A 22603-nucleotide genomic window follows, 5' to 3' on the forward strand; every position below is an offset into this window, starting at 1 on the left:
TGAGTTAATGATGTTGATTCTTTTCTTTATTTGTTTCTTTTTGCTTTGTTATAAATAACTAAATGATTATTTATTAATCTTTTTCTTCTTTTTCACTTTTTTAAAATAAATAAATTTTCTGTCTGTCTTTTATTTGCAAATCCGATAAAAACAATAAATAAATTAATTAATTTATATTAAATAAATAAATAGAAATATAGGTAGTAAATCAAGAATCTCTTTGATATCAAGCAAGAATCATATTATAATTTCAAAATATTTGATCTGATTGCCTTTCTATTTATCTGTGTATCAATCAATATGTATTCATTTCAATTGAATGCAAATCCTCTTATTTTTTAAAAATAAATAAAAAAGATATTCATTTTGTGTTTCCTTTTCTTATTTATATTATCTTTAAATATCAATGAAATATCAAACAAAAACTGTAGAATATCTATCTATTCAGCCCTCTTTTATTTACAAGAGATCAGAGAACAATCCTTCTGATATTTCTATTAACATATCTTATTTTAACTAATCTAAGCTAATGCAAATAAGCAATAATAATCAAGGCATACATACATATAAATTCATTTATTTTTTCGTATTTGCAAATTGACAAAACAATAAATCAATCATTTAATCACATTCATACAAAATAATCATTTTCATTTATTGTTTATTACCTTTGTTGAATTTATTTTAAACTAAAACGAAGAAAGCCAGTAATATTTTTATTTATTTATTTAATTGAATCCATATTTTAAATTAATTCAAAAATTTAATTTAACAAAACAAAATTAAAAAATAAATTTAAATAATACATAAAATTTATTAAATTGCTATTTTTTTACTTGGCAAATATATTTTAAAAAGTAAATATTGGTAGTATAACATTTACTATTTTAAATTAAAAGATCCCTTTTGCTCTTTTGGAATGAATAATCAATTTAAGATATTTATTTAAAATATTCAAGGCAACTTAAAAAATAATTTAAAAAAAATAAGCAAATGCTGAATTACTTATTTTTTCAAATAAATAAAATATCAACCCAAATTTTATTTAATAATTAAAACATGCTGAATTTCTACATTAAATATTTTTGCTAAGTTAAAAATAAACAATCGATTTTTTAAGATTGAGATTTTCTTTACCAATAAATATACAAATTCAAATATTTTTTTCAAATTTAACTGATAAAAATAAAAATTAAAAATAAGAAAAAGGAATTCCATAAAAATAAAAAATATATTATTTATTTAGTTAGTTAGTTAGTTTATTTAGTATTAATCAATCTATTTGTTTATCTATTTATACATAATTACTATTTCACATTTTTTATAATAATAAATTTAAATATTTTTGATTTATTTTAAAAAATAATAAAAAGTAAGTTTATTTATTTTAAGTTTTAAAAAAAATATTATCTTGTATATTAAATAAATCACTCCTTTCTTTCTTCGAAAAATCCTTCAGTATCGATGGGTTATAGTATAAAACCACAATGTGAAGGAATATCAAGTACTAGATGGAAAGGTCTAAAAATTAGAGTATTAACTTTTTCATTAATAACCTTTATTTTATTGTGACCAATTCTTGCTCTGCCAGCAAAATTAGCCTTTGAATTAGTTAATTAATTAATTAATTTTTAATAATTGTTTATTTTTAAAATGTATTTTACATCGTCAGTACTAAATATTATATTGTGTTCGGAGTTCCACTTTGTTCCTATTTTGAAGTTACTCTAACTCTATTCATTTAAATTAAAGACAAATATCAAATCTGCTCTTTCAAAAACTAAAATTCCATCAGATTTTTGTGTAACACTCTTCTCTTTCATTGAAAGTATTTGATGTGTTTCTTCCAATTTTAATAAATTCCTATCAAATTCTAATAATTCTTTGTAGGGACTTATTCCTAATAAATCTGATCTAAAGTACTCCTCAGATGATCCAAACTCATTACCATATCTGTTTAAGTAGCTCTAATTCATTATTTATGATTATAATTAAAATTCTATTGCTTTTATTCTAATAATCTTACATCGCCTCCATATGAAATAACAATCATTCTTGCTATTTTGTGCAACGAGAGGTGCTTTTGGACTTCACCATCTTATAATTATTAGATTTTATGCTTTATGTTCTATGATAGATAAAAAAATAAATAAATTCGTGTAAAAAAGATAAATTAATTTTATATACCTTTAAGATGATATCTGATGACTTATAGCAAAGAGAAGAAATAACCTTTTCTTCATTGAGTCTTTAGTCTAACAAAGAGATTAATTTATTAAAATCAACTTTATTTGATTCACACAAGTAATTGGCGAACTCATCAGCTGCTTTAATAGATATTCTGTAATCAAAGCCGATACCTCCTTATTCTAATGGGAAGCACAAAGAAGGATAATCTGACTCATCTTCTGCAAATGTTACTGCATTAGAATTGATTTTGTGAACTGTTTCATTTGCTAACTAAAGATAAACTAAACCATCAATCGAGCTGTTTTCACCAAAATATTCATCCAAATTACCAGAAAACTTGAATTGACCTTCAATGATATTAATTATTTATTTATTTAAATTACATTGACACAATTTATTTTAAAAAATATACCATGATGTTTATAGATTATTGATGGTACATCAACAAATCTAAAACCGTCAATTTTATATTCATTCAAAAAGTATCCCAAATTAGATAGTAATAATCTCTAAGTTTCCCATTTTGCAAAATTAAATAATCTTCCCCCATGTTAAGGATGGATTCCTTATTCTCCATCAATAAAATAGCTGAAGTGACTTCCATCCCATTGATTGAAGCCCTTTTCAGGTGAAGCATGACTTTTTTATTTTATAAATATTTATTTAATGAATGATAATTTATTTAATAATTATTAATTAATAATAAAAAATGATAAAGTTTATTGAAAAATCAATGCCTTTAAATTTAAAATTAAAATTTTTCAAGAAAACCTAGCTAGAATTATTGTATAGCATTATGATTAATTAGTTAAAATTAAATTATGTTTTTTGATAACTATTAAATTAACTATATATTTACACTTTTTGCTAATATTATTTTGGCTATCTCTAAACCTTATTTATTTGATCTAATTAATATTAGTGTTTTTATCAAATTCTTTTTAGAATTACCTACATTTTTCAATAATCTTTCATAATTTGCGAAAGAAAATATTTCACAATAATTTAATACCTTTGAATATGATTCATTTTTTTATAATCTCTCTTATATTTTTATTTTTGTAATTTATATTTTAATTGAATCTTTTAATTAGAACAATCTATTTTATTATTATTTTTTTGCTTTAATAGATAGATGTGCTTGCTTTTCTTATCTTAAACTTTTATCTTAATTGAATGAAGAATTTAAAACTCTAATCTATTTAATTAAATTGACTAAAATGGCTTTTTTCAAAGGAATAAAGGCTTTCTATCTATTTTGATAAATGCTAATGCTATATTACGTTTAAACAATATCCATGGTGACATACAAGCCAACTTCGTGAGCCTTATCAACCAATTATTTAAGATCGTCTGGAGTACCTGCTGAAGAATTGATTGAATAAGGATTTACAACTGAATAAGTAGATCCAACAGATTCATGCTCTTATAATCCTACCAAAAGAATTGTGTTATATCCTAAATCTTTTATACGTTATAGCTCATTTTAGGCAAATTCTTTGTATGTGTAGTTTCTTTTTTCAGGACCTTGCTTTCCTATTTCAGCTCTGTAAATTTTAAAAACTCTAGGCTTATGGGGATGAATGTGCTAGAAGGCATATTTTTGAGGAGGATTCCAAAATATTTCACAAAATTCATCGTCTTTTTTGTTAACATCTAATTTTTTAATATATCTTGCACCAATAGGAACTCTATAAAGATATTAATTTTTAGAAGTTCTAACATATGCACAAATTCTACTGCCATGCTCAATCACAACTCCTATTATTATTTTTTATAATTATGAAATTAACATTTTTATAATTGTCTCAACAAGCTTATATTAACTAACTAAATACTCTTTCTATTTTCCTTTTTCAACAATTTTTTTCCCCTAAAAAATAAAAATCAGATTTATTTGCTAGAAAAAATTCATTGCTAAATAGAAAAAATTAATTTAAAAAAATGAAATGTAATTTCATAGGATTTTGATTTTCAGCCAAAAATATTTTTATTGCTGTAAGCGCTGTAATTATTTGAATAGTTTGAAGTTTAAAAGGAATTTCAAAGATATTGAAAGAAGTAGAATAAAATTAAAGAACACAATAAAATCTTTTAGGGAAAATAGATTAGAATTTAAAAAGTATTAGCTAATTTAAAAGCATATTTGAGGAATTTTGTTGAATTAATAACTTTACCTTCAGGTAGATTTAGGTTCCAAATACCTGTGCCATCGTTAACTAAAGGATACTATTTAGTTGCCCAATTATTAAAATCTCCTGTAAGATAAACTTCAATTGCCTGAGGTGCATATTCCTTATAAGAAAAACCTGTTGGAGTTGCTTGGACACCGAACTACTCATACTGTTAAGCGAAAGTTTCTAGAGAATAATCGCTTTTAAATATCTAATTAATGCATTCCATAAAACTTAACTATCTTTATTCGAAATGAGGCAAGTAATTAGCGAGTTGTGGGCTTTCATCAAAAATCTTGAAATTCTTAACATTGAATTCATAATCAAGAGAGCTACTGCTCTTGGAAATAGGACAGAATGTGGATCTCTTCTTTATCAATTTACGAGATCCTGTTTTTTAGGCTAAAGAGTCACCGGAGTCAATGTACATTCAAAAATTATAATTCTAACTAGCTTTTCTATATTCAATTTAAAAAACTATCTAATTTATTTTAAGAATTTATTTATTTATTTTTTAATTTATTTCTTATTGTTTTATTGTTGTAATACAAAAAGATTGATTTGATCTTTGTTTTTATATAATCTTTAATCACTTCTTAAACTAATAGTTATTATATTCTTTTTTCCGCTAAAAAGTGTACTTAGGATAGATACTACAAACGTAATTCTTCTTCTTTTTCAATCAAAAAAAATAAAGTATTATTATGATTTTAAATCAAATACAAACATAATATTCTTTCCTTTACCTGATATTTTTAAAATTTGATTATAAAAATTATAATTAATTAATTTGAGGTAATCTAAATAATTTGCATTGTTAATTACTAGTCTGATAAATTGATTACTCCTTTATATAAATGAATTTGTATGTAAACATTTAAATTCTAATAAAATATCAATATAGAAATATATTCAAGACAGATAGATATTATATGCATAAAGAAATAAATATTATATTATTGCAAAATTCTATCATTAATTTTTTGATTTTTAAAATAGTTAAATAGATAAACAATGAATGAATTGATGGATGGATGGATAAAGCTTACAAATAAAATAAAGATAATATTTTTAAAAAGATAGTAATCTAATATCATTTTATTGATGTAATTAGATTTACTTTTAAATTTATCACTATTTGATTTGGTGTTACTAATAAGATTAAAATATTTTTAAAATTATATTTAGCACATTTTATTCGAATTACTAAAAAAAATAAACTTTAAAATATCCTTGTTACTTTTAAAAAGTTATCTAAAGTGCTATCTGATAATATGCAAAAACCCCAATTAAAACAAAAAAAATATGCTTTTTTTTCTTTTAAACTTAAAAATAACAAATTTAATAATCAAAGTTAGTCTAATTTCTACTCAAAATTAAACATTAATTTTGGTAAAACTAAAATCTTGATTATTGGCATTTATATAAATACAAAATTAATCAAATTACAGTTTTATGCATTATTTTTTCTTTAAATTTTTAGAAAATTTAGTTTTTAACATTAGAAAACACTTACTACTTCAAAAAAAAAGATAATACAAGCAACAACTTAGTTTTATATTAAAATTAATTTACTATTTATTACATATTTTCATAAACTACGTCAAGTAAAAGATAAATTAAATATCTTAAGTATAACTTTTATCATTGATTTTCTTTTTTGTTATTATTTTTGATTTTTTTAAATTATACAGCTTATTTGTTAAGAAATATCTATTTTAAAAAAATATGAGAATATGTGAATAAAACTTTTATTTATTACAAAATATGATAAATATAAATTATTTTATTTATTTATTATTCAGATTCAATAGAAACTCCAAATATACAACAGTTCTAACCAAAAATTTTAATCAAGTTAAAGAGTTACAATATTTATTATCAAGAAGAATTCTTTTTTTTATTTTTAAAAAAGTCTTCCAACAAGAAGCAAGCCCTAATAATATTAATATAACCACAAACTAAGATTTGACTGTATTAATAAATATAAATGATAGTGAAAAAAAAATTTTAGAGTTTTTCAATTTAAATAGATTGAAATTAATAAAAAAAATTTACTTTATTGCTTTTAATTAATTAGGACTTCTTTACTAAATTTTGAGAGAATAAATAAATATTCTTTATAAAAAAAATGTATATAATTTAAGAGTATTTAGAATACCTTTTAACCTTAAAAAAAGTATTCTATTTAAACTTTTTATTGGGAATTTTTTTTATAGGTTAAAATTAAAATATATTTTTTAATTTTTGCTAATAGTATAGCATACTTTTTCCTAAAAAAATGCTTTGTAATTTTATTATTAAATAACTTTCACTTAAAAAGTTAATTTTTGTTTGTTTGTTTGTTTGTTTGTTTATTAAATCTTTACAACTGACTTAATTTTTAATAAATTTAGTTAATTAAATACGCAACTAAAAGTCACCAAAGTAGAAGAAATCAGATAATAAGAGCAACAGAGTGAAAACATTTTTTTAGAAGTAAATAGATAGTATGGAGTGTTTAGAGCATATTGGATTTAAAGTAGAATACGTGTGCATAGATAATGAGTGTAAAAATAAATTTTAATGCAGTTAGTGCTTTTAGTAAGACTAGAATCATAATTTAGTTAAATATATGGAATTTTACTAATTTCTAGTAGACTATTGCCACAATTCTTAATCAAAATACACTATGGAGCAAATAAGTCAGTACATACATGGAAAATCTCTTGAAAAAAAGCTTTATTTTTTCAATATGAAAAAACTTAAACCTGAAGAGGATTTCCATGAGCTTTACATTAAGAAACTCTGTTAGAATTTTGACTAATTTAGCAATGAGCTTCAGTAAATAGTGTTAAATGCTAAAAATGACCTGGTTTCAAGATACTAAAGATAGGTAGAAGAATAATTTGACAAATAGGTACTAAATTTTTAGCTTTATCAAAGGAGGGGCTGCTAGCTAATCATTAATTAAATACAAAAGAGTAACACATAGCATGCTAATGAAAATTTACAAAAACTTCACACTGGTTAATATGAAGTTTCTTTTGCTAAAAAGGCGTTATTTGAATCTTATTATGAAATCAGAGATCAACTTGAATAAACTATTAACTAATGTCGTTTGTATTTATAAAAGTTGATAAAGTAAATTGTTGTTCTTTCCGATAAAAGGATTATAGATAAATAAAATGAAGTATTATAGTCAATAAGCTAAAGATTAGGAAACAAGGCAGATATTTAACATAAGAGAGCTAATATTCAAGTAAGATTGTTGAGTAGTGAAATTAGTAAAAACTAAAGTCAATCGCCTTCTAATAATATTTTGAATTAACAAAACAAGCTTAACCCTATTTCAACAAATACAAGTTAATTATTAAATAAGCAAATAAGTTAGTTAAATCAAAAAAGCTTAACCCAAAGAAGTTAAATTCTGAGTAAATCTCCAATCAGCTAAGCCGCTAATATAAGCAGTATGTACTTTTCACCATAAAATAAAAGTAATTTATTTATACATTCAAAAATCAATATTAAAAGTTTTAAAAATGATTTAAAATAATTTAAAAATAAATTTTAATATTTTAAAAAGATTAAGAATCAAAGTAGGATTTGTCTTTCTCATCAACTTATTACAACTCTATGGGATTTCAATAAATTTCGAGGCCTTTATCAAGCAAAACTAAATATAATTTTCTTTTAAAAGATAGTATATTCTAAAGAGATAGGAGTATTTCACAAAAGAACCCTAAGTCTACTTTTAGTGAAATCAATTACCAAGCTACTAATACTTCAGTGGAAAGTGATAAAAAACCAGATAAGCTTACAAAAAAATTAATTAAAATGGGATTTATGGCCAAGAAAAAACAAGGGCAGTAGATTTCTGACGAGGAATCCTCAAGTGATTCGAGCTAAGAAAGCTAAGCGGCAGACGGGGAAGAGAAAAGTGAACAGTAAAAAATTTTACCTCAAGGGAGCTTAAAGAGTATAATTTATTAAAACGTGAGCAACCCTAATTTACTTAGTTATTACACTCTTTAAGATATTCCCGTCAATGTGATCAGTTTAAGTTCAAACACATTTTTAGTTACATGCCCTAAATCTATGCAGCTTAAATCTTTTAAAATGGAGGAAAATAATAAAATTGCTCTCAAAACTGTTTTTTCTTGCAATAATTTGCTGCACATGTAAAAATCTTTGATTAGTGGTCTTTTTTATTTGTATGGGTCAATTAAGACTCCTAAAGGTGAAAACGTAAATGTAATTAAGCTTTATTAGTTATCAGAACAAGGACTACCTATTGAAATAATTGAAATGAGAGATTTTCAGAGAGAAGAATTAGAGACATTGCTGCCTTTTGATGAATATACCTAACTTTCTAATAAAATAATGCCAAATTTTAATCCATACGATAATTTAAATTCGAATCTTGCTATTAATTATATGCAATTTGTTGGGATATTTCAGGAAAGTAAAGGTTTTCGAACATTTAAACTTTGGGAAATGCAACTTAAAAATGGAAATATAAAAAATACTTAAATTTCTTGCATTAACAGCTTCTAAATTGAGATAGGAAACGAACAAATTGGTTGGGCCAATTTATATAAGAAAAAACAATACATAATTTTTACAAGTAATACTATCTTTAAAATTAGCTACTTGAAGCTTTAAAAAGATGGACAAGATTAATATTAGCATTACATATAAAAAAGAGTTTTTAAATTTGTCAACTACAAGCATAGCAGAGCAGAGAGAGATAGACTGATTTCGTGTTGCCTCACTGGTTAAGACACTATCCTAGTTTGTACTAAATAGGCTACATTTTATCTATTAGATTTAAAAAATTTAGAAGTAATATCAATAGTTGATTATTGTAGCAAATGTGTTATTACCAGAAATATAGAAATCATATCATGCTAATGTCCTTATATAATAGATGAATGTGATACAAATCTACCTAATTTAGTACGTCTTATAACACAAACTTCTAAATTTTCAAATAAAATTTATTTGTATGATGTTGTTCAGCAAAGAAATGTTATGGAGTCACCAATCATCTAAAACCCCATACTTTTTTGTCTCTACTAAAAAGGCTCCATTGAAATTGATCTTAAAAATAAATTAAATAACATGACTTTATTAATCATTGAGGAAAATTATGAAAATTAACCAGAAAATAATAATCAGAAATCAACTGCTAACTTTAAAAATTCTAATTTGATCAAATAACCTTAAAAAACAGATACAACACTTTTAAATTTTTACAAACCTCTAAAAGAAGTACCAAGATAGTTGATTTAATCAGCATCAAGCTTTTAAAAATTAAATCAAATGCAAACTTCAGAGTCACTAAAAGAATGAGTCAAAAAATAAATAAATAAATAAATAAATAAATAAATAAATAAATAAATAAATAAATATAAAATAATATGGATGAATCTTTTAATAGCGATATATCAAATGTATATTTCCAAAAAATGCTTGCTATTTTACAAATTTATAATAATTGTAGAAAGGTTAAATGTATATTTTCCAATAATTTTGAATTATTTTACCTATTTACTCTTTATTTTTAGTTTTATTTACAAAAAAATTTAATTAAAGTTAATTTATTTTTTTAAGAATAAATATCTGAAATGTCATATTATATTAATTAATTAATTTGGCCTTTTCTTTTTCCATTTTTAAACATTTTTGATTTTTTTAAATAAAATTTGTTTTTGATAATTAAATATTTAAAATTTAAAAGCATGCTTTCAAATAAACAAATTCAATACTCATTTTCTAAAATTTAAGTAATTTAAAATTTTAATTTTATTTGAAAAAACAAAATTATAAAATTATTAATTAAAAAAGATGAAATAGTAACTTTGAAGCTTTTTTAAAAATTTGCTTTATTTTTTTAACTAATAAATATTAAAATAATAAATCTTTATAAACATAATCAAAATCAAATTATGAAATGTTTTATTTAAAAAATACAAATAACTATTTTATTTATTTATTTTAGATAGATTTAATTTGATTCATTCAATAAAATAAGAATATTGAAAAAAATTATCAATCTTTTTAAAAATTAACATAATTTTACTAACAAATAAATTTATTAAATATTCAAAGACACAAACTATAAATTTTTAAAATGTACAAAAAAATCTTATTGTGAAATAATATTTGATTAATTCTTTAAATATTTCAAATAATAAATAAATAACAGATAGATAAATAGTAAGATAAAATATATAAAAATTATTTAAATCAATTTGAAACAAATAAATCAAATTTAAATTTGAACTATTAATATATAAATATATTTTAGAAATACAGTTTTAAATTAATATTGAAAATATATGTTTGTTTTAATTGTTAATGAATCAATTTATATTATTTTAGTATGAAAGAATATTATAAACTAGATATAAGGTATTTAAGTAAATAACTAACTTTAACCATATTGATTGATATTTTTTAGGCATTAATATTTTTAAATCTGCTAATCAATCCCTATAGACATTTTAAAACATCAATTTCATATATGAAGTAAGTAGTTAATTTATTTAAATATTTTTATAAATTTATTAATTAATTAATCAATCAATCAATTACTGTTTGATTTTTCATCTTTATTTTAGTTTTATTTTGAAATTACTACTTTCTTATTCAAGATTTACTTTTGTTATTATTCATGATGATATTTTACTGCAATAATTCCAAGTGTACCAGTTGTTAGTAAGAAACTAAAAATGTACAAAAGCATCAAGGAGGAATTGATCATCCATCTTCTTGCTCTTCTTGAGGTCATCACTTAAGCACCCATAAAGATGCTGGAAGCAATAAATATTTTTAGGAGTTTTTTATTATCTATATTTGATAGATTACCCATCTTTTTTAGTTCCATAATGTTATGGAAGAGGTTTAAAATAGATCTTGCAGAGCTGATTAAGTTCGGTTTATTTGTAATGTTGGCTCCTTGCTCTGGATTATGTTTTATTTGTATGAATTTTTAATAGTTTTCTTTAATTTTATTTCTAAAGAGCTCAAGCTTATCCCATTTATCAGCAATTTTAGGTTTTAATTTTTAGCTGCTGGAGGGCGATTTAGATATATCTTCTGAAGAGCTTATTATTTAAGCAGAGCTAGAGGCTATCAATTTAGTTTTCGGTAACTCTTCGTCACTCAAAGCTCCCTTTTAAGTTAAAAATAAAATAATTATAAAAATTAAAATAAATTGAGAATATTTTTATCGAATTAATTTTCATTGTAGTTATTAATCGTTAATTAAAATTTGTTTATTAAAATAGAGTGAATAACTAACTAACTAACTTTATTATCTTTTTATAAACAAATCAATGTTTGATTGTTTTGGAAATTATTAAGTCATTATAATTCAATCAGAGGATTGATTGGTGTTACAAATTCTAATTACTGAAAATTAAATTTTAATTATTTTCGGTAAGCTGATTGTTTGTTTCCATAAGTGTATATATATAGTTTAGTTATTTAATTAATTAATATATGACATATATTTCTAATATCTGACGACATTGTAGTATTTTATCTGTTTAGATAATTAGATATTCAATAAAAAAATAAGTAAAATATTTACGCGATTGTGGAAGATATCATAGAAATTCTAGGAGCTTGAATTGAGCAAATGCTCATCTTCAGAACTTGTGGATTGATGCAAAGAGTGGTTTGACCATCTTACGTTTTTTTAAGCTTTATTATCTTAAGATTTAATAAATGTGTTAGGTTCATTTTATGATAGCTTAAAAAGATTATTGTTAAAAGAAAATTCGTGTTAAGCGTTCTTATTTAAGGATCTTATTGGCTATCTTCTTTCTAAACTTGAATCACGCTTTTCATCAATAGTGATTTCTTTAAGAGAAGCATTTCTTTACTACTTGTTTGAGTATTGAGTATTGTTGTTGTTATTATTGTTTGTTTTATATTAATAGTCATTTTAGTAAACTTTATCTTAGTAGTCATTACCTTAAATTAAAGCACTCAATGGATGTTTAGGAGCATGAGGAGCAATAAATATGTTGTTATCTAGATTACGATGGATGTTATAGTATAAATCGTCCTCTGCTTAAAATTTGGTGGATTTAGTTGTGTTAGTCGAGCCTAGGCTATCTTGGTCTTCATTATCTTCATCGATGTATCTTTATTTGAGATATGGTAAATTTGTATTATCCATGTTATTGCTTTCGACCTCTTAATTTTGTTAAGGCATAATAGCAGATTGCATAAAATTAGGTAAAAAATTAATTAATCCTTTAGTCATGATAGCTCTCTTTGCAGAATCTGGTAATTCCTACAAAGCACAAGCTGCTTCTTCAGGAGAGATGTTTTAAACAAACGGCTTTAAGAAAGCCTTAATGTAAAGAGATATTTTGGGGATGTACCAAATATCACATAACAAATCGAAAATAGATCTGTCAAGTAAATGAACTTAAAGTGTGCGTGGAAGAAGACTTATAAAACCTCTTTCTTACAATTTAAAGTATTAAATGCGTAGAAGCTGAACTAAAGAAGCTAAAATAAGCGTTAATGTGACTATTGTCGTCCAATTAAATTACAAAAATAAAAATATTATCAGCGATAAAGCTGCAGTGTATTTAAAAGTTTCTGGTTTTTTACTAACTTCTTTTAATCTTGCAATCATATTTAATTATCAATTAATAAATCAGATCAATAATATATTATGAGGATAAATATAGGGATAGCTTCTAGCCTAAACTTGTACTAAATTTATATAATTCTGTAAGGATTTGTAAGTTTTCTGATGAGTTATTTTCGATATTTATTATATTTCTCGCTCTTAACTTAAATAGGGAAGATAGGTCTGCGTAATTTTACCTTTTTGAAAATTTTAGTTTTCACTTAACCCTATAATGAATTATTTAATAAATTAATTAATTAATTGCTTAGTTGGAGATAATAGTATTATTAAAATTTTTGATCTTACAATATTATTATAATTATTTCCTTCCCTTTGCATTCATCTTAATTAATTTTCATTCTCTTATGAAATACATCATAGATCAATTCAAAATTACAAATTATTTGGTTTCTTTCTTTATCATTTCCTTTGTTTTCCAAACTTTTTTTCATTATTTTTTTTCTCTCTTCCTTTGTCTATATAGATTGGTTTGATTTTATTGATGACTTGCTTGCTTGCTTGTTTGCTACTGCTCTATTTTAGATTTTTTAACTTTGCAAATCAATAATCTAAAAAAGCATAAATTTTTCAATCATTTTTATATAAATTTATAATAAAGCTTACCTTTTTTTGTTAATGTTTGAGTATCTCATTTACAAAATTAAATTTATAACAATTGGCTACTTTGCTTGATACAAAATTCATAGAAATATTATCTATCTATCTATCTCTTTTTTAATTTCATTTTTTTTAGCAGAATTTTAAAATGATAGCATAAAAATAAATTGTAGAATATTCATAAAATACAAAGATAAAACTGGAAATTATTTTATAATAATAATTGGTAATTCAAAACAATCTTGATTGTATTGAAAGTTATCAAAATCAGTAAAAATTGGAATAAAAAAGTTAGTTGTTTTTTTATTGAGAAACAAGTGAAATGTTTAGTATTATAATTACGTATTAAGCGTCGTAACACTCTTAATTATAATTCAGTTCAAATTCTATATCAAATCTTAATTACAAAAATTAATTACATCACTTGAATTCATAAAAAAATAATTACTATTTTTAATATTCTAAATTACTTTCAAATTAGTTTTAATCAGTTTTATTTTTCTATTATTTATACTAACTATATTTAACATTTTATTTTTTACAAAATATTTTGAGAAATCAAATTTAAATTTCTAACTTTAACTAAATATTTATTAAAATATTTGCAATTTAAATTAAAGTTAAATAAATTATTCTAGATATCATATCTTCTAAATAATAAATTCTAAACTTGTTGATTAAATATAATTAATAATGTAAATAAATATCTTATTCTGTTAAGATATTATTAAAAATTTATAATATTTATAAATAAAAATATAAAATTAATTAAAAATAATTTAAGCATATTTCATTTTCAATTAAATCAAGTTTATATATTTATTTAAAAAAGTTTAGAAGATATATACACATATTTATTTAGAATAAAAAATGGTTAATAATATAAACACAGCTAAATTTGTATTTAAATAAAAAAAATATGCTAAATAACCAAAAAAATAGCCTAAATTTAGGTTAGAATCCATAATTATCTCACTGAATCAATTTAAAAACATTTCAACTAATCAAATTTTTGTAAATTAATTGCTTAATTGTAAACATATTTTAATTAATTTAATCATTTAAGAATTTTATCATAAATTGTTAATTTTCTCAAGATATTTTATTTAGATATTTATCAATAAATATTAATGACATTTTTATTTAAATATGTACTCGAATTGTTACTAAATGTGAAAAATATCGATCGTTTTCTTAATTAAAATATATCATAATTTAATTAAAATTGTTTATAATACTGATTAATATAATTCTCAGTAATTAGCCATTACATAAATTTTACATAGTAAGTTATTTTCTTAGATTGGTTTAAAACAAGTTTTCTAATTTTGAAAAATGAGATCAAGAAATATAATTAATTAAATTTTAAATAATGTTTATTTGTGTGTACTGAAATATAATTTGTTGTTTGTTTATTTTGATGTATTTATTACTTGTTATTATTGATATTTTTAAAATTTTTAAAAAAAAGATCAAAAAATTTTTATTAAAAAAGATTTCTTTTTTAAAAACATCAAATAATCAAAAAAACAACTTTATTGGCCGATATTAAGTATTTTTTTGCTTTTAGAATTGTTTTGAATATAGAAGAAAGAATTATTAAATTACAAGCAAGCAAACAAGCAATTTAGCACGCACTTCATAGGAAATAATTAATCAAAATGTTCTAATAGAATTAGCAGTCATAAAATTAGTAAGCATAGAACTTAATGCATATTTAGTTGAATGGTAATACCTAGCTTGGGTTAGGCGCCTTACAAACAATTAATGTCAAACCAATAAAGCTTCAAAGTCGCGCTCAATCATTAAACCCCAATTTAAGAATAAGTATTTGCAATTTATTTTTGAAAGCATTTGAATTTAATACTGTTTTTTCAACTATTTGAAATACTAGGTGAAAGAAACAAATAGACAACTTAAACCAGCAGCAACAGACAAAATATTTCAAATAAATCTCCAAATAACTTGCAAACTTCTAAGAGCGGAGGCCTCCAAACTCAAAACGCTAATTAAAAATTATCAAGTTCAAGTGCACCTAAGAAAATATCTGGCAACTTTAGTTCAAGAGTAATTTACAGAGCTAAAACTAAAAATGAAGACGAAATAATTAAGAAATAGTCATCGCAGACATCGATATCCACAAATGGATAGGAAAAGAAAGGAGAAATTATTCGTTTTGCCACTGAGTCATAAATTAATAACGAAAACTCTACTCCTAATAGTAAAATTTAGCTCCCTCCAATATAAGAAAAAAATAGCTATAAATTTTATATTAACTCTCAGAGCAGCAACAACTAAGTAAGCCAAGATCAAAGTCCTCCTTTATAAGGGCTACAGGCTTTTAATATAAATAAAAACAAAGAAAATTAATTCACTAAGAAAAGACATTTCGACTTTTTAGAGCGCACAAAAGTGAAAAATTAAAGTGAAGAAACTGATCTTTTAAAAATGCATCGCTACTTTAGATGCAAAGTATCTAATTTAATAACTGGTTCGGGTAAAAAATAGTATTATCTATAATATTTAAAAGATATGAAGGACTTAATGACTAAAGTAAAGCAGTATGAGAGGGTAATTAATTTCTTTTTTTGGTTTTTAAATTATTTAAAGTATTCTATTCAAAATAAAAACAGGTAGCAAAACAAAATCTATTTATCAATGATGTAATGAACAAGCTAAAGAAAATTGTGGCCACTAGGGCTAAGTATAAATATAAGGAAAAGATTGACTTTACTCGTTCTATTATCATGAGAACGCTGGGATGTAAAAAAAATTTATATAAATAATTTTTTTTCATAAAAATATGGATCGAAATCTAGCAATTTAAATTTAAAATATTTAACCTTAATATCCTCTTCACAATAAGTATTTCAATACGTCAACAAAAAAACATTTTTACTATGCAACAAAATATACTTTTAAAAAGATTTTTAATTTAAAATTTTTAAAAATTAAATAAATAATTTGAAAGCAATTCTTAAATTAATTAATTAATGAATTTAGCAAAATTTAGCTAAAAATATTGAATTTAATAAATTTAAATAAATAAATAAAATTTTTTTAGGATTTAGCACAATCAAATAATTTTACATTAAATTTATTTTAAATGATTTATTTGGACTGTTTGAAAAACAATTTTTAATATGGTTTTATTTTAGATGAATCTAGGTAAATTATTTAGTAACTTAAAGAGAATATGGCATTAGAAGAATAAGAGTATGAAGATTTAGAAGATGATGCTGACAGAGAGTATGAAGAGTTAAAGAAGAAATAAGAATAACAAGCTCTTGATAAAAACTAAAAGAAAGAGCTTATTTCATCTGAAATAATTGCTAACTGGAAGAAAATGAGAGGGTATTAACCAAATCAGAAGGTTTTCATATGCATAGGTCAATATACTGACCTCAAGAATTACTTAAAAGAACAAGGATGGATTGAAAATCCTAATCCAGAGAGTCTTGTTTTTGATTTAAAGTGGGTTACAAAAAAGAAGGATGTTGACAAAGATCTCCTACTTGATTAGTAAATCACAAATCACTTCTAGAAGAATCATAATTTGACTTCTAAAAATGGAATAGCTTTAAATCTAAGAAATCTTATTTGGTACGATAGCGTAGATATCGATACATTTTATCCTCGTTGCTTTGATCTTAGTGATGTTTAGGAATTTGAAGACTTTATTGAAGAATTCAAATTCACCTAAGCAGAAAGCATTCTCAAACAATACGTTGAAAATAAACTTGTTATTGATCAGAAAGCTAAGTAGTACGAAAAATATCTTAGATTGAAAATTCTTCTTGCTTGTGTTGCTTTAAAGAGAAGAACATTCTCAATTGAAAAGAAAATTTCTCTGATTGTAATTCATATACTTACTTTAAAATCAATCATAAAATATATATATTTATCAATAAATATTTATTAAAAGTCTGTGAATACTTTGCCAATTATATCACCTGAAGAGTGGAGTGTCCTAAATAGATAAGATAATAATTATTTGTTTTTAGAACAAAATCCTGATGTTTATCACAGGCTAAGTCAGATTATAACTAGAGAAATGGATAGCGAAGAGTCGAATGCTGTTGATTTGTCAAAACTTGCTCAAAAATATCTAGAGGCTTCAAAGGAATATGACCCCTAATATGACTTGAATGAAAAGAACCTTTGGATTGTCAAGCCTGCTGGGCTTTCTAGAGGAAGAGGTATTAGAGCATTTGACTAGCTTGAACCTCTATTAAATTATATCATGGGCAAAGATGTTATGTGGGTAGCTCAAAAATACATGGAAAACCCTTTAACAATTCATAAAAAAAAGGTAAACTATTTAAAAATTTAAAAAATAAATTTTATTTAAAATAAATATAACTAGTTTGATATTAGACAATGGGTGTTAGTCACTGAATGGAATCCTCTGACAATATACTTTTATGATACATGCTATATTAGAATATGCTTTGATGAATATGATCCAAGTGATTTGTAGAATAAATTTGCTCATTTAGCTAACAATTGTATATCTAAACATGCAGATAACTTTGAAGAGAAAGTCAATGACACTATGATGTACTTGGAAGATTTCGTTGAATACATTAAAGTATTTATTTTTAAATTTATAGAAGTGAAATTTTATGATGAAATAATTATTTTATAGAAAATAGAAGGAAAAGATATGTTTTACTCAAAGATATAGAAAGAAATGATGAATATTGCTATTAACTCTATTAAGAGTTGTAAGGATAGCATTGAACCCAGAAGAAATTCTCTTGAACTCTACGGATATGATTTTATGGTTGATCAAAACTACAACACTTGGTTATTAGAAATCAACTCCAGTCCTTCCATGGAATATTCAACAGTAAATAAATAAATAAATATTTTATTTTATATTAAAAACTTAAAAAATATTTTTGCATAAAAAGCCTGTAACAACGAAATTAGTTAAAATGGGGTTAGAAGATACAGCTAAAGTTATCCATCATCACTTTGTAGAAGGTGAAAAGAGATTTAACAAAAATATTGAATATGGTCTATGGAAAAATATCTATAGAGAATAAAAATGAAATAAGAATAATTAAAAAAATTGACTTGTATTTTATAACTAACTAACATATTTATTATTAATTTATCTACGATTTATAATAATATTTTTTATTAATAATAGTATTCATTTACAATTTTATTCAATTTATTATTTTTTAAAGCTCAATTATAAGATTTATTTTTTAAGTTCTAAACATAACTAAAGCAAATATTTAAATTGGAGTGAGAAAAGTATTAAAATAAATTTATATTGATTAATACGATTACAATTTATTATTTTTTAAATGCTCAATTATAAGATTTATTTTTTAAGTTCTAAACATAACTAAAGCAAACATTTAAATTAGAGAGAGATAAATACTAAAATAAATTTATATTGTTAATTAATACGATTACAATTTATTATTTTTTAAATGCTCAATTATAAGATTTATTTTTTAAGTTCTAAACATAACTAAAGCAAATATTTAAATTAGAGCGAGATAAATACTAAAATAAATTTTTATTGATTAATATTTATCGATTAAAAAAAAAAATTAATTATTTATAATATAAATTGATGAGTAAATTAAATTATTTGACAACATCTAAAGCGAATATTTACAAGATTATTTTAAATAATAAGTGATATATGATAAAAGGAATCTATTTATATCACAATATTTTAGTTATTGAACCTACTCCAATAGTATTCATTTTTTCTCTTAAAACAACTCTACCAAATGATTTGAAATTACTAAATAACTCCATACAGTTTTCTTTTTCTATGCAAACTTCAACAATTGCACATTCATTATTTCTTATGCACCTTAATAAAATTAAAATTGTTAAATTGTTAAAATTAAAAAATAATCTTCAATTTACTTGGGATTCTTTTTTGTTATTTATCCGTTTGCTTTATCAAGTATTGCTGTGATCTTTTTTATATAGCCTGGACACTTTGCAGTATTAATATACATAACTATTTAAGCACCCTTCAGGATAGGATAGCTCAATTCAAAAGCTGAGAGCTCTACTTCGAATATTCTAGAAATAGGAATTGGGTGTTCAATCGAGCATAAAACATCACCAGATCTAATTTAGTTATTTAAAAATATTTATAATAAAATAAATAAAATATTTTTTATAACCTTATTTCGCAGTCCTCTTTATGAACAATATGGACATCTATATTTTCTCCTACTTTAGCATATTTAACCTTAACATTTTCTCTATTGATTTCTAATTAATTATTCAGAAATTATTTACTTATTTATAATACCATTCATTTTTAAAAGATATTACCTTTAACTGTAACTACCAATCCTTAGGGCATAATTAATGCTTTTGATTTCTCAAAAATTACACCACCTTCTACTTTTCCTTAAATAATAAGACCCTTATTCTTTTAGTAGAAAGAATTATAAATATTAAGTCTCAATGGAGTATTGACAGGTCTTGTAGGGACAGGAAGAGTATCTGTTATTTTAATTAAATATTAAATTTTTTTCCATTAATTAATTATTTACCTAATAATTCCATAAGACATTTTCCTTCGTACCAACCTGCTTCAGGTAATTTAGATTTCTCAACTATATTTTCTGCATAGAAAGCAGAGATAGGAACAAATATCAAATTATCTTCGGAATAACCGATAGATGTTAAGAATCTAGTTAACTCTAATTTGATGTATTCAAATCTATTTCTATCCCAATTAACAGTGTCCATTTTGTTAATGAGGACAATTAATCTTTGAACTCCTAATTACTTTACAAGGAAAGCATGTTCTTTTGTTTAGCCTCCGAATTCAAATCCTCTTTCAAAAGCTTGTAAACTACCTTCAATAACTAGTAAAGCATAATCAGCCTTTGTTAAAGTTATAACATTAATTTAAATAAACCGCATTTAAATAAATAAAAATCTAAATTGATTGTTAATTTACTTAGGTAACACCTTAAATCATGTTAGGAACAAAATCTTTATGACCAGGAGCATCAAGGAAAGTGATATTTTTATTCTTTGTTTAAATTACTTTGTAACCAATATCAATTGTAATACCTCTTTAGCGCTCTGCTTCAAATTCATCGTTAACCCATGCAAATTTGAAAGATTCTTTTCCTATATTTTTTGATTCTTTTTCATTTTTATGAGCTAATTTCTAGTCAATAACTTTCTTTAAGTGACACAAATGTCCTACTAATGTGCTTTTTCCTGAATCTACATGACCAACTATGACTAAATTCATATTTTTTACATTTTCCTGTTCAATTTTTATTTATTAATATTGAAATTTTAATATTTTTCATCAAAATATTAATGATAATAAGCTTTTTATCAAAGCATCAAAAAAAGAATGCCAATATGCTGCCTTTTTTAAAACAGAAGATAGCAACTTTAAATTCCAAGATTAAAGCAGATTCGCATACAAAATAATTTATTTTAATTACTTCTTTTTTATCTGCTTCGATGTCATATTCAACGCTAGGATATGCTTAGTTAAATTTCACTACATCTCTTTCTATTTTTATATATTCTCCTGCTTTACTCTTATCAGAAGGAGCTGTAGTTGCTCCGCTCGTAGAAGCTGCTGTTACAGAAGAACTTGCTTACTTTGTAAGTTAAGCAGCTTGATCGTTATTAGATTTACCTTATTAGTTTTAATTCTACTGTTTTTTAACTAGCACATTTCCTCCTGTTGGTTATTTTTTCTCTTCTGTAACTTTATTCTACTTCTATTCTCTTTTTTTCTTGAGATCATCTAATGCATCGTAAACATCATCTTCCACCCAATTATGCTTATCTAAAATTCTAACAACTTCCTTCTTTGTGAACTAATTCTTATAATGGAAAATGATATCTTCAATGATTTCCTCATCCTCTTTTGATAAATATTACAAAAAATTAATTTTGAATCTTAATCAAATATCATAAATTATTGAGGAGTTAATAGAATAATTCTAATTTTTATTTCTCCTTTTTTGCAGCCTAAAACTAATCTAAAATTCATATACCTGAATTGAATTATTCGTCATCTTCTGAATGGTAATGGTCATCTATACCTTCAGCCGCTATTTGTTTCATCTTAGTATTTCTAGACATTTTGAATAAATTTTGCTATCAATTTAGTAAGAAAAATAAATCTGATCCTTTATTTAATAAAAATTTGATATCTTTTTAATATTTTTGCATAAAAATAAGATGAAATAATTAACTAATAAATCAATCAGAAAAGACTATTTATATTCATCATTTGTTAAAAAATAATATAATAAATTCTTCTTTTATTTACATAAAGAAACTGGCTACCTACCTTCGATCAAAACCAATATAAAATAGACACTTAAGTAGAAAAAATATATCAAAACTTTGTGTATAATATGTGCCATTAAATATTTTTAAACATCATATCTTAATTAATTATTGATAAAATAAAATATCAAGAAAAACTTTAAATGAATATTTGCAATTTGTATTATTAAAAGATGAATTTTTTATTAAATCTAATATTATCTGTTATTTTAAATGAATTAAAGTAATTAAGTAATAAAAATAATTCTGTTTTTTTTAAGTAAAAAAATTTTTTCTTATTCATATAAATTTTATAGATTGGTTAGTGATGGATATCTCAAAAAAAAAAAAAGAAAAATTATTTTTCAAAATTAAATGATTTTTTTCATAACAAAAAACATCAAATAATTATTTTGAAAGTCTTTTCACATAAAGAGTAGAGTACATTCTTAAATAGAAAAAAACCAAAAATATTAAAAAATGAAATATTTGAATACAAAAAATAAAAAATAGCATATTTATCTAAAATTTATTTTTTTTGTTGTTTAAATTTAAAGATATTTTATTAAAGATAATGAATTTAGATTATGAATTTAATTAAATTTTGTTACAGCCTTTTTTCTGAAAATTATGATAAAAAGAAAATAAATTTAAATTTAAATTTTCGAAACTTATTATT

General features: G+C 22.8%; 6 protein-coding genes across 6 annotated transcripts; 2 read left to right on the top strand and 4 right to left on the bottom strand. All coding sequences in view use genetic code 6, as the record gives it.

The window, feature by feature from the left end:
* Positions 1–1427: 1427 nt before the first annotated feature.
* On the bottom strand, positions 1428–4794 carry TTHERM_00666570 (alpha amylase domain protein; the record flags this gene model as incomplete). Its single annotated transcript, XM_001020026.3, has 7 exons — positions 1428–1601; positions 1665–1967; positions 2027–2128; positions 2188–2537; positions 2603–2829; positions 3474–3951; positions 4368–4794. 7 exons carry the CDS (start codon positions 4792–4794, stop codon positions 1428–1430), a joined length of 2061 nt encoding a protein of 686 aa, XP_001020026.2.
* A 2061-nt stretch (positions 4795–6855) lies between these two features.
* TTHERM_00666580 (hypothetical protein) lies at positions 6856–9698 on the top strand (the record flags this gene model as incomplete). Its single annotated transcript, XM_001020027.2, has 2 exons — positions 6856–7840; positions 7930–9698. 2 exons carry the CDS (start codon positions 6856–6858, stop codon positions 9696–9698), a joined length of 2754 nt encoding a protein of 917 aa, XP_001020027.2.
* Positions 9699–10935: 1237 nt separating this feature from the next.
* TTHERM_00666590 (transmembrane protein, putative) lies at positions 10936–13005 on the bottom strand (the record flags this gene model as incomplete). The annotated part of the gene is made up of 2 exons (XM_001020028.2): positions 10936–11523; positions 11944–13005. The coding sequence occupies 2 exons, from the start codon at positions 13003–13005 to the stop codon at positions 10936–10938; spliced, it is 1650 nt and encodes a 549-aa protein (XP_001020028.2).
* Positions 13006–13219: 214 nt separating this feature from the next.
* On the bottom strand, positions 13220–13655 carry TTHERM_000666599 (hypothetical protein; the record flags this gene model as incomplete). The annotated part of the gene is made up of 2 exons (XM_012798585.1): positions 13220–13229; positions 13309–13655. 2 exons carry the CDS (start codon positions 13653–13655, stop codon positions 13220–13222), a joined length of 357 nt encoding a protein of 118 aa, XP_012654039.1.
* Positions 13656–15281: 1626 nt separating this feature from the next.
* On the top strand, positions 15282–18677 carry TTHERM_00666600 (tubulin glycylase 3C; the record flags this gene model as incomplete). The annotated part of the gene is made up of 8 exons (XM_001020029.1): positions 15282–15447; positions 15515–16191; positions 16254–16383; positions 16779–17476; positions 17546–17932; positions 17987–18211; positions 18269–18472; positions 18537–18677. The coding sequence occupies 8 exons, from the start codon at positions 15282–15284 to the stop codon at positions 18675–18677; spliced, it is 2628 nt and encodes an 875-aa protein (XP_001020029.1).
* Positions 18678–19311: 634 nt separating this feature from the next.
* TTHERM_00666610 (elongation factor Tu protein) lies at positions 19312–21735 on the bottom strand (the record flags this gene model as incomplete). Its single annotated transcript, XM_001020030.1, has 8 exons — positions 19312–19465; positions 19522–19731; positions 19788–19878; positions 19942–20115; positions 20166–20502; positions 20579–20896; positions 21084–21514; positions 21648–21735. 8 exons carry the CDS (start codon positions 21733–21735, stop codon positions 19312–19314), a joined length of 1803 nt encoding a protein of 600 aa, XP_001020030.1.
* Between the last annotated feature and the right edge of the window lie 868 nt (positions 21736–22603).

The sequence above is a fragment of the Tetrahymena thermophila genome, assembly GCF_000189635.1.
Source record: "Tetrahymena thermophila SB210 genomic scaffold scf_8254579, whole genome shotgun sequence".
NCBI classification, from domain to species: domain Eukaryota; phylum Ciliophora; class Oligohymenophorea; order Hymenostomatida; family Tetrahymenidae; genus Tetrahymena; species Tetrahymena thermophila.